The sequence below is a fragment of the Acinonyx jubatus genome, chromosome A1 (genome assembly GCF_027475565.1).
Source record: "Acinonyx jubatus isolate Ajub_Pintada_27869175 chromosome A1, VMU_Ajub_asm_v1.0, whole genome shotgun sequence".
Taxonomy (NCBI): Eukaryota; Metazoa; Chordata; class Mammalia; order Carnivora; family Felidae; genus Acinonyx; species Acinonyx jubatus.
Genome location: NC_069380.1, coordinates 4,453,929 through 4,466,392, shown reverse-complemented (window position 1 = coordinate 4,466,392; position 12,464 = coordinate 4,453,929). Strand labels below are relative to the sequence as shown.

General features: G+C 54.0%; 1 protein-coding gene across 9 annotated transcripts in view; it reads left to right on the top strand.

Annotated features, from left to right (window-relative positions):
• SPATA13 (spermatogenesis associated 13) overlaps nucleotides 1-12,034 on the top strand; it is a 340,694-nt gene extending 328,660 nt beyond the window's left edge. For all 9 annotated transcript variants that reach the window (XM_027064553.2, XM_053208260.1, XM_027064551.2 and 6 more), the window contains 5 exons: nucleotides 1,551-1,783; nucleotides 4,822-4,951; nucleotides 6,688-7,060; nucleotides 9,522-9,596; nucleotides 11,180-12,034. In XM_027064553.2, coding sequence (XP_026920354.1) covers nucleotides 1,551-1,783; nucleotides 4,822-4,951; nucleotides 6,688-7,060; nucleotides 9,522-9,596; nucleotides 11,180-11,355 — 987 coding nt within the window. In that variant the 3' untranslated portion in view covers nucleotides 11,356-12,034. The remainder of the gene's footprint in view (nucleotides 1-1,550; nucleotides 1,784-4,821; nucleotides 4,952-6,687; nucleotides 7,061-9,521; nucleotides 9,597-11,179) is intronic.
• Nucleotides 12,035-12,464: the final 430 nt, after the last annotated feature.

Below are 12,464 nucleotides of genomic sequence, written 5' to 3'. Positions count from 1 at the left end.
TCGGACGCTCGACCGACTGAGCCACCCAGGCGCCCCTCAAGGTCACACGTTAGTAAGGAGCAGGTGTAGGTTCAGACCGAGGTGTGCAGTTCTCAGACCCCTGCGTGGAATGCTGTAAGTACCTCAGAACAGTCTTGTGATGATGGTGTGAGCTTAATAACTGAGGATTCAGTGCCCCTGATTAATACTAACAGATTTCAGAGGAAGGAGACTTTATTCCCAGCCCAAACGGACACAATTATCGTAACAATAATAGCAGTGACAAAGCCAGCTCCTCAGGTAGCACTTGCTGGGTACTGACCCCGGTGGCTATACAGAGGCAGCAGAACGGAAGCTGGTCCTCGGGTAGGTTGATTTTAAGTGGCTGAAGATAATGCCGTGGTGGCCACACAGTGGGGAGCATCCGCCCCGCGGGTGCAGTGGGTCTATTGGGGACTTGGTGAAAGGCCTGTTTGGCCAGAGCAGAAGGTTCCAAGAGAGAAGCTTCAGAGGTCGGTGAAGGTCAGGCTGCAGGGGGCAGGGCCTGATGAAGGCGAAGCCTCTGGGCACGGCCTTGCCGGGAGAACGGGAGAAGCCACACAAGGGACGAGGTGGCACTGGGGAGGGGTGACGGAAGTGGGCGTGTGGAAAGACAGACGTGGGCGTGGGGATTGCTGAGAACCAGCTGACGGAACTGGTCTTGGGGCGTCAGAACTGCCTGCAGGGCGTTGAGTGTCCAAGAATTAACAGGTGGGGGGGGGAACCTTCTAGACTTCTGGGACACGGGAGTTGAGGCGTGTCGTGCTGGGCACAGACAAGTAGGAACTGCGGGCTGTGTGGTGTCCCACCCGTGGGCAGGGCGGATGACCGCGAGCGGGCAGCCTGGCCACAGTGGCTGCGGCGGGGGGCTGTTCGGAGGTGGGGTGCGGAGGCCCTGGGAATGTGGAAGCGGGCAAGCCCTCGAGCACGGATGGGGGACTGACAGGTGCCGCTCTGGGATCCGGGAGAGAAGCACCGGCGTCCTGAGACCTTGGTGGCAAGCAGCCTCCAAGGGAGACGTCCGGGAGAAAGGAAGGAGCCTGGGGGCTCACGTGTGCGGGGACCAGGCGGTGGGGCGTTAGGGGGCGGACGTGCTGTGGGGGGAGCGGGTGGTGGCTTTGAGTCCCCCCCTTGTGGTCACGGTCACAAGCCTGTGTGTCAGTGAAAGTAAAGAGGACGAGGGGGACACAGACGGGACTTGGGAACAGCGCCTGCCTTTTCCTTGGAGCAGAGCTGGGGCGGAGATGACGGTGGCAGTGGGTGCCGCTCCCCTGCGGAAGCCCCGGGCCACCGTGAGACACCCCGTCGGGGTTCGACGAGGGGGGCTTCGGGTGGGGCCAGGGCACCGAGTCCTAGAGCAGCCCCCCCACCTCGGGCCCCCTGCTCTGTAAGCGGCCCCTGCCTGCAGAGAAGACGCGGGCTTGCTGCATGAGAACAGGGCAGAATCGGGGTGCTCTCCGGGACGCCCCCTCGGACGGGGCCGCGCCCATCGCCAGCCCATAGCCTGACGCGGCTGTGCTTCCCCTTCCCAGCAAGAGGGCTTTGCCATCTACTCCGAGTACTGTAACAACCACCCGGGCGCCTGCGCGGAGCTGTCCCGCCTGATGAAGCAGGGCCGCTACCGACACTTCTTCGAAGCCTGCCGCCTGCTGCAGCAGATGATCGACATCGCCATCGACGGGTTCCTGCTGACGCCGGTGCAGAAGATCTGCAAGTACCCTCTGCAGCTGGCCGAGCTGCTCAAGTACACCACGCAGGAGCACAGGTGAGGGGCAGGTGCCTCTGGGGGACGCGCACCGGGGCCTGCGCACCCCGCCCCCAGGGGGGCACTCGGGGCTTCACGGAGTGGCGGTGACAGGCTGGCTCACGTGTCCTCTTGACGCTCTCGCTGAGCGTTGGGGAAGAAGCTGTCATGTCGCTTTGAACGTTCAAGATTACTCTGAAGTCTGAACTAGGGTCATCGAAGAGGCTCCGGAATATCTGTTCCTAGAGATGCTCAACATCATTATTAAGAATAATTCTTAAACTGTGTGTCACGAGCACACAGGGGTTTGTGTTGTCTGTTGGTCCTTATAACTCACGTATATCCTACAAATGCTCTTTTGTAGCTACTCAGTAGTTTATTTTAAATAAAGACATACACCGGCGTAACTTCAGTTTCGGAAACAGTCTGCTTCCCGTCCTATGGCAACTCACCCCCAGAGCGCTATCATGTACTGCAAAGAGAAGTTACTTTACGGAAGGGTGAGGACTGCCAGAGTTTAAACCCTGAAAGAGTGGGGAATCTCGAGGGTGCAGGGTAGTGTGTAGGGTCAGGTTGGAGAAGCATCCCCCCGAGGTCCCGTCTGGCTCTAAGCCCTTTCTTGCCCAGCCTGGGTGTTCACTCCGTCTCCATAATCCGTTCCACCCCGTACACCTTGCGCTTTGGAGCACGGGACTTCTCATCATGGTCACCCGAATGCTCCATTTCCTTGTCCCTAAGTTTGTCCCTAAGTTCTTCTGGGGGAGCTATTAAGTTGCTATTTAACAGCAACTCACTGTTTTCCTGCATGTACAGAATAACGCATAACCGTGCTGTGATTATTTGTGAGATCTCACCCACTGGGTGTTGGAATGGGCATGCCGTTCTGTGCCACTCCCCAAGATGTGCAGGACCCAGCTGTGCGTGGTGCCTTTAAGTGGCACCGGTTGGGTTATTGCTGTGTTTCCACCAGGCCACAACCGGAATGCCAGCTGGATACCAAGGTTTTGGGATAAAGCTTGCTATTTTAGGTAAGACTCAAACCTCATTCCTGACATCCGTGTCACTGGTACAAAGCTTTCAGGTACCTACCTGTAGCCCTTGAAAGGATGATCTGGAAAGGTTCTAGGATGCAGAGAGGGGGACAGGATTGTACCCAGAGGAAATCTGCCTTGCCAAACCACACAGTGCTGGCTTTTCACAGCTAACTGCTGCCCAGAGAGCAATCACATTCTCCCCGGCAGTGCCTGGCCCTGCAGGGTGTGCAGGATGGAGCCGTCTTTTGTCCTGTCTGTTGCCGCACTCCTGTGGAGACATGGGGCTTGCAGAAGGAATCTTTTTACAATTAGATTGGAAGGTGGAAAGAGAAAAAGAGCTGGGTTGCCAAACAATAGACCCTATAGACATGGATGTTAAAGAATTAAGATTAAAGCAATAAGAGAAAGGCATTCATTGAAAGAGAGAAGAGAGCTATATATATTTCTATTTCTATTTCTATTTCTGTTTCTGTTTCTGTTTCTATTTCTGATGGGAAAATCAGAAAACTTGAGTGGAAGCAAAATAGCAAAGTTAAGAGAGCCACACATTTAAAGAAAATGTTCAAGAATGAACACACACCATGCTAAGGAACCAGAGAAAATAGATAAGAGTAAAAAGAGACATCTTGACAGACATGGGCAAGCAGATTGGCACGTTCTCAGGTGGGAAGTGTATGTCCAGAAGTCTGTACATCATCCTTCAACAGTTGGTTTTTCTCTTCTAAGGGCATTTCTCACTGTGAGGCATTTGTGTATTTTGGCTACTACCCCCCCCCCCCCCCCCCGCCAATCCTTTTAAAGGAAATGACAGAAAGCCCATTTCCCTGTCTTCATTCAATAAAACAAAATAATTAAAAAAAAAAAAAAACCATTGCGTTCTGCCTCTTTCCTAGGATTGACAGAAAATCTTGTAGGAAAAAATATACGATAATTTTGTGCACTCTTCTTCATTGCCTGAGGCCTGGGGTGAGTGGTGGCTCCCAGTATTTTGGCAGCCCCCTTGTATCTGTCTGGGTCTTCCATCATGCCCCGCTTCTGAGTGTGAACGGGCCTGTTTAAAGACAGCGAGGTCTGCCTTGTGGGGGAGTGCCCAGGGATTTCCCAGGAGTGGAGCTTAATTGTGTTTGCTAAATAAACAAGAGTCTGCTTCCAAGGCTTTCTTGTCCTGACTGTGCAGGAGGATCTGAATTCGGTGCAACTGAGATCCAAAGGCTCCGTCTATCCCGTGAGACACAGGAACGTGCCAGAAAGTGAAGAATTCAGCTCATTAGCTGGATGATTGGTTTACATGTCCCCAAATTATTAATGCGGAGCAAACTGGAATGTAAAACTTCCCAATACTAGACGTGCCCTGCCCGAGTCTGTGTGTAGAGTATAGCTATAATTTATTTTTCCAGTACCTCCAGTTTTAGAAACCTGGGGAACAGGAGCCTGCTCCAGGGAACATTTAGTTTGATCTGACTGCAGGATACGGAAGCACCAGAAATGAAGGTCGTTCAGTGAGGTGAATACGGTGTTAGCGTTTACATAACACCACGTCCAGCTTCTGTGGCTCATGTCCCCTTTGTGTCCTTTCCTGAATATCATCACAGATGAGGCTCAGAGCGGATAATTAGTCTCGAGAATGGTTACTGATTGTTAAAGTACTTTATATAGCAAAACTGGCTGTAAGAGAACCAAAGCAATAATAAAGACTGTCCTTTCTTTATTGATGAAGATAATCTATTGTCACTGTGACTAAAACTTACTTCTTGTGGCATTCACTTTCATTCATTGCAATTTCTGGGAAATGAATGAAAACATTCTTATTCCAAAGAATTCTGAATTGCATTCGGTCAGCTCCCTTAACCTATGGAGACTGTAGTCTCTTCATAGAGGAAAAAGAAAAAGGGAACAATGGCCGTTATTTAGATGCCACGTCGTCTAGACTATTGGTATACAAATCAGGGATGGGGGGCATGACCTTGTCAGTCTGCCTTTGCAGGTTTCAGGTTATATGGCTAAAATGAACCTCCTGCTTTACAGTGATTACAACAATATAAAGGCAGCCTACGAAGCCATGAAGAACGTAGCCTGTTTGATCAATGAGCGCAAGCGCAGGCTGGAAAGCATAGACAAGATAGCACGGTGGCAGGTGTCCATCGTGGGCTGGGAGGTAAGTGCGAACCCCTTCCCGCACCTGCTACGCCGCCCAGCACTGTGCACCCCCTCCCTCACTCTGGTCTAGTTTGATGCCATACTTGAGCATCCTGTGATTGACTCTTCATATTCTTGGCTTTAATGGTGTCTGTGTTTTGAGGCACGTGCTTGACCTTAACAGTCAGCCACTTGACGCCTCACCTGCACCAAGAAATCAACTCTGAAGAGTGTCTGTAATTCATTTATTGTTTACGCTGTCTCTCCTGCTAGGAAGTACGCTCCATGAAAGCAAACGGAGAACCCTTAAAATACACAATATAGTGCGGTAGGAGTACGGACTCCGGACTCACACTGCGTGCGTCTGAACTGGTCTGATCTGGGCAAGATCAATATTTTCATCCATAAGGTGGGGTTGAAAACACTACCTGCCTCGCAGGGCTGTTGTGAGGATCGTCTCAGACGGTGGTAAACGCAGTCCTTGGCACACCCTGTAAGAATGGTGTAGCGTGTGTATTTATTTATAAACACAACAACCACAGCAGCGTCTGGCACTGCTCTAAGCCGTTTTTATATGCGAACTCATTTCATCCTCTCAGTGACCCTATGAGGTAGGGACTGCTGTGGCCTCCACTGAACTGATAGGGAACGGAAACACGCACGGGTAGGGCGCTGGCTCAAGGCCACCCAGCCGGAGAGTGGCAGACCCGGATTCAATCTAGTCAGGCAGCCTGGCTTCAGAGCGCGTGCTGGTGACCCCTAGACCCTATGGCAGTCATTAAGAACGATCAGCTGGTGCTGTTCCGATTGTGTTTAGACCAAGTGAGATTCGTCCTACATCAAATTGATTGGTCAGAACACACTGTCCCGAAGGATTAAGAAAGTTTGGATGGAGAAGTTAGGTTTTTAACTAAAGTAGGTGATGGCCGTGAACGTTGGAAAGAAATACTTCTATTTCAGGGGCCGTAGAGACTTGTGGAGCTTGGATGGGCCCCCAGACATCACTGTGTTTAACTCTCTTACTTTGTAAGTGAAGAATCTGGGGCACAGAATTGCTATAGGCAAGTAAGTGGAACTGTTTTGGAGTCAAGATTTTCTGCCTCCACAAAATGTTGTGTGTGACCGGGACTGAAGGAGAATAAAAATCTTAGAGACCAAAGGCCGGTGCCGTACCCGATACCATACAGGTACATTGGGTTAGACCCAACCTAATACTGTAAAGGTGTATTTTTCCTTGTGTTCTTGGACTGTGGCATTGAGGGGATAATTTATTGTCAGAAGTTCACCGATCTCTGGTTGGCAGTTTGCCACGTGGCCTTTTGTTTCCAAGATCCGAAGCTAGTTTTTATTCTGGGAGCCCCTGTGTATACCAGGCGGGAAAGCCCGAGCCCCAGGGTCGATAGCACGGAGCTCCCACCCGTAGGAAGCCTCTGTGGTGCCCTTCTTCTCCCAGGAGCAGCCATTTCAGACGGGGTGGAGTGTAGTGACCCAGCACGTTTGCCACCGGGAATACACCTCACAACACAGAGATGCTGTAACATTTCCCGCTGAGTAGGAGGTAAAGAAAGGAAATTTCACACACAGGGAGACGAACAGCCCGAGATTCACGTGGCCTCTTGAGCCCCGCTGACCCGCGGACGGGTCTCCTGTGACTGGAAGGTCCGAGAACAGACCGTGTCAGGACCTCTTCCTGTCTCCGTGACGCGTGGAGGAATCGGGATGGGGAGACCGTGAACTGTGTTTTCCTCCCTCCAGGGGCTGGATATCCTCGAGCGGAGCTCGGAACTGATCCACTCCGGGGAGCTGACCCAGGTCAGCAGGCACGGCAAGAGCCAGCAGCGGACGTTCTTCCTGTTTGACCACCAGCTGGTGTCGTGCAAGAAGGACCTGCTGCGCAGGGACGTGCTCTACTACCGAGGCCGCACGGACATGGACGAGGTGCGGCTTGTGGACCTGGAGGACGGGCGGGACAAGGACTGGAACCTCAGCGTGAAGAACGCGTTCAAGCTCGTCAGCAAAACCACCGACGAGGTTCACCTGTTCTGTGCCAAGAAGCAGGAAGACAAGGCGAGGTGGCTGCAGGCCTGCGGCGACGAGAGGAGGCGCGTGCGGGAGGACCGCGAGATGGGTGAGCGGCGCCTCTGCCCTCCCGCCCCAGCCGCATCCCCCTCCCCCCCACCCCCCGCCCAGCGGTCAGCTCTTCCCCGCCGCCCCCCACCCCCCCCCCCCCCCCGGGGTCAAGTAGCCCCCTTGTAGAAAAGAAGCGGGATGTGCAAATCCCGAATACGGTTGACCCCACGCACAGTCAGAAGCCCGCGTGTTAACTCTTGACGACTGATAGCCTGCTGCTGACCGCAGAGCCTTACGGCTAACGTAGTCGATTAACACACGTACGGAGGTTGTGCCGTTTAATCCCAAGATGTGGATACTGTTGCTATACCCATTACTATAGGTGAGGAAATTGAGGCTCAAGGCACTTGCCCACTCTTCTAGCGTGACCACTTAGCATTTAAAGCCAGCTCGGTGTCACCCCGAGACTGGGCCACACTCTGGTGACTGTCATCCAGGCCATGAGAAATACCGGATGATCCCCGAGGCCGCCTCTTCAGGTGTACCTTTAAAGCACTTTAAATTTACCTTGCTGCCCTAGTCCATTCAGACCCAAGACCTTGGCCCACCTGTTTCCCCATCTCTCTCGTGCATGAAGCTGAGGACCGTGCACCCTGTCCTACGGTTCAGGCACTGCTTCCTTCTGTCGCCCTTACCGTCCCAGGGTCTGCTCGCCTCCAGGTACTGATTAGCCCTAAAAGCCGGAAACTGTCAGGCCCGGTCTGTAAGCCCAAGGTGCAGGGCCTTCCGAGCACATTAGGGTTTTGAGCACCAACTGTCGGACAGATGTCAGGATGCCACAGGGACCGGGGGCCTTAAAGGTGAGGTGGAATGAGGATATTCGTCTCTGCAGCCCACGTAAGCCCAGACCGTAAAGGTTACGTAGTGCAGGACAGAAAAGCCACCCACTGCCGCGACGAAAGCTAGAGTGGAAACCTGGGCCTACCCCCGCCCTGTCCGTGTTCTACGGATCCGTGTTGTACCGATCCTAGGCTTCGCCACGGATCTGAATCTCACCCACAGGAGGGTCTGTGGGATCCTATGTTACGGCAGGAAGGGGTTTAGGAGTCAGTCTGGCTCACTCACCATCAAGCAGGAATCTCCTCTGAAACACTGAACCTCTACCCCTAGTGACACCTGTAGCACTCATTACTCATAGGGGGACCCCTTCCGCTAAGTGGACGTCCCCCTTTTACCAAGAGGAAAGCTGCTTCCCAGCAGCTGCCATATATCGGTGCTTTTGACTGGGGTCTCACTGGAGTAAGACTCCTCACTCTGTCATGCTGAGAACTCCTCAAATATTTGCAAAGATCCCAATTTTGCCTGCCATGTAAGGTCATCTAGTGTAGGCCCTGACATCATTTGTAAGTTGGAATATTGCAGTTTCCCCTCAGGTAGAACCAATATTGCAGGGGGCATCCTAAACATGTCTCAACTCTGTCCCTTGACAGAAAGAAAGACGAGCCTTGATTTTATACCTTTCTCTAGTACACTGCTTCCCTTGTGGCTGGTCCTCAGAAGACGTGAATGAATGAGTGAATGAATGAATGAATGGGGCACTCTGGGAGTCTCTGGACTGGGTGAATGTGGAATGAACGAGGGTGGCCCCGGGTCCTCGCCAGGCATGTTATGTTAGTCCAGTGCCTGTCACCTCATGTGTGGAGAGATCGGGGAGGTCCGCCATAAGGCAGGCTGGGCATGGAGGGCTGGAGTGGGGCAGAAGGCCCGTGCGGGTCCAGGAGCAGCAGAAGCCAGTGTGTGGCACCTGAGGGAGGGGCCGGGACCTGTCAGACGTCAGCTCGGTCAGGGAGCCACGGCCCAGGGAGCAGCCGGGAGCTGAGTGTGACCGCGGAGGCTGAGCCCTGATTTCCTTCTGCTGGGTGTAGAGCCTGCCTCTGGGAAGAAGCTTTCTTGCCAGCCTAGGAGCCAGCCTGACAGACTTGGCCCTCCTCCGTCTCTGGCCTTTGCTCTCCCTCCACGTCCTGCGTGCAGGGGCCTGCCCACTCCGTACAGACAGCAAACTTTACAGGGGAAGTTCAAGGCACGTGCTCTCGACAGTTGGGGTACAAAATCCAGTTCCCGTTACGCAGATGTTCCAGGTGGAATCGCTCACTCGGCTTTCACAGCAGGTGGGCGAGTCGACCCTGGGACTCCTTCGATTTGCCCTCTCCTCCTAGGGCCTCACCCTTTATGGTTGTGATTTGGGTGACCCTACGTGGACGTGCGTCTGGGTCTGCGCAAGTGGTCTGTGGGTCGTTATTAACAGCACCCCATGTCACCCTTTAACATGTCCTTGTAGGGAGCAGGTTATCCGAGTGTCCGTCCTGGGGACAGTCCTTGCTACTTCTCCATTTGTAAGCTTTTCAGTGTCCCTTGGTTCCTCAAGGAATGAGGTTTTTTGCTCCAGGTTATGGTTCTGGTTTTACTCTGCAGTGGTTTCACTTGTTTTGAATGTGTATCATGTCTGTTTCTAAATCCAGGAATGGAAATTTCAGAAAATCAAAAGAAACTCGCCATGCTAAATGCTCAAAAGGCAGGACATGGGAAGTCAAAGGGTAAGTTTTGAAGGACGCTTCGTCTCCCCATCTCCTTCGTGGGAATCGGTATCGGAACTCAGATCAAGGCGAGCGCCACGGTGGTTAGCCCGCTGACGACCAGCCTTCAGTGAGGGGGAGGCGTACAGGTGATGGTACGGGTCTGTCAACCTGCATTTGCTTTTGAGTGTGAGTGTGTTTCAGTATTTGCCTACATTTGAATATGAGCCTGTAAGATGTGTTCTGAATCGGTACCAAGAGCTTCTAGACCTCCATCCTGAGGAGGTGCCGGCATTCTTCCCCAGGCCCGGCCAGTTCGCCAGTCTGAGGCAAGCCAACAGCTCCTGCGTGGTCTGGGCACGGCCGGAGGCAGTCTCCGGCCCCAAACTGCTCGTCAGTGCAGGCTGCATTCGAGTTTAGAGAAGAAAAACGGGCCTAAAAGTGCAGGATGTGAAGAGATGAGTTAGGAAGGCACGCCAGCCTGTTTCGAGCAGGGTCCCCCTGCCCTGCACGCGCTGTGAAATTAGCCGTGCTCAGGTCACGCCCGGGGGTCCCGATGTGCAAACAAAGATTTATTTTTACAGTGCGTGTGATACACATGATCTCATCCAACAGGAATGAAATAATAAGGATTTTTATTCCAAAAATATTTGTCATGTTCTTAGAAGCTTTTATTCAGGTCAACTTTTCTAAGAACGATGTGTCCTATGACTTGTGTCCCATTCAGTATGTTTGTAACTGAAAATGGGAAAACAAGACCCAGTTGAGCCCAGGACGGGCCAGGGGACTGGAAGATTTCATTACCAAAACAGCACTTAACCTTGCCATTGCCCTGCTGCTCCCTCCCCTCAAATGCAGACACACACACACCCCCCCCCCCACCTCCCACTGACTTAAACAAATACCTTGAAAGCAGAAACACCTATTGTTTGTGAGCCTCTTCACTTGAGTGGCAGGTGACTAGTAAATATCACCTGTTAGAATCTGTTAGTTGCTGTCTTTCAGGAGCACTGGCTCAGCAGCTGGGCACCCCGGCACCCCCGAAAGCAAGGCACCTCTTATGTGGGAAGGCCGAGAGAGCCTCCTGCCAGTCCAGACCAGGGCAAGGATGCCTTCTGCCCTGAGTCCTGGCTCCTTCGGGAACCCGCGCTATTTCCTCCTGCCACACTGACTTTCACAGTTAGCTTGTGATCTCGTAGCTAATTTTAATAAGCCTTTTTCAGTACCTCTGCGCAGATTGAAAACCCCTGTCCCAATAAGACACTTTCGATTTAGCAATTCAGTTCGGGGTCCCTGTTCTAAGCACGTTCCTTATATTAGCTCACTTAGCTGTCATAGCAACCAGGAGGTGCTGTTATCGCCACTACAGATTTAGGGAGTGGGGGTGCAGAGAAATCGAATAATTTCCCAAATAGTTATCCTGAATGATCACAGCCAGTAAGCGGCAGGGTAGGACGTGGGCCAGGGCAGGCTGGCTCTTAGATGTCCTCCGGGTGCATGCGGATTAAGAATCAGCTGAGAATTCGAGTGTTGGTGCTGTTTTTCCTTTTCGGCTGACGAGTGACGCTGGGTCCCTGTTCCGTCCCCCTCCCCCCTCGGGTTAGGCTACAGCGCGTGCCCGGTGGCCCTGCCGCACCAGAGCTTGCACCCCCTTCACCAGCGCCACGTGACCGTGCCCACCAGCGTCCCCCAGCAGCAGGTGTTCGCCCTGGCAGAACCCAAGAGGAAGCCTTCGCTCTTCTGGCACACGTTCAACAAACTCACCCCTTTCAAGAAGTGAAAACGGAAGGCCGCGCTTCTGCTGAGGTGTCCGCAAAGAGGAGAACCAGTTTTGTTTCTCGCGTGCTGACCCCAGTGCTGAAAACTTGTTTCGGGGGATCCGTGGAGAACAGAAGGGCGCAGACGCACCTCAGCGTTCAGAGGCCCGGCTCCCCCCCTGGGAGGGAGGCGAAGGTCGTGAGGCGCGGCCCCGACGTCCACGAGACCCCTCCGTGATCCGTGCCGAGCCGGCCGGGCCGTGGGAACCAGCGACGACCTCAGGGAAGCCGAGCGGTGACCCCAGCGGGCATCGCCATGACGGGCACGCACAGTGCTGCCCTTCCTGAGGACGGACCGGATCGCACGGTCACCGTTGCACGTGGGTTCCAGGGGGACGGTAGCGATGGGGTTGGTGCGAAGGTGTCTCGCCAGCACCGGTAAGCTCTGCCTCTCTTCCAGTGTTAGGGGACTTCCCGCCACAGCGCACGTGGCCATCATGTCCCCTGGTGTCCTCTGCATTGTTGCCAAATAGCGCAGGCTGCCTCCTGCCAGATGCGTCCCCCACAGGCTGGAGGGGCGAGCGCCGTGAATCCCTCACGCGGAGGGCAGTCGGGGTCACTGAAGCCTCCTGAAGCTGCCGCTGCTTACGGGAGAGAGTGCCGCGTCCCGCCGCGGGCTGGTGTCATCCTCGCCCTCCCCCCGCGGGCAGCCTCCTGCCGGAGCGCGGCGGAAGTCACACGCTGCGACCTAACAGACTAATCGGACGCACCTGTTTGCGATATGAAGCCCCACCTGCTTTAATTTTACGATAAATTAAATAACGCACCTGCAGCCGTTGCAAGGCGTTCTTAGAACATCCGAGGTTTTCCCGTCAGTTGTTGTGGCGTCCCCGCCAATCCTGTGACGGCGACCCGAACGGTCCCCGGAGAAAGCACGCGGTTCCCAGCAGCCCCCCTCAGGACCCGAAGCCGACTTCTCCTGCATAAACTCCACACACAGCGGGGCCAGCCCCGGCCTTACTGTGCTGTCAGGAGGGTTCCGGAGATCCGTTCGGTAAGAATGAACGCAAAGTACCCGTCGCCCCAGACACGGCCGTCCTCTGTCCCGGGGGCCACGTGGGCCGATGCCTGT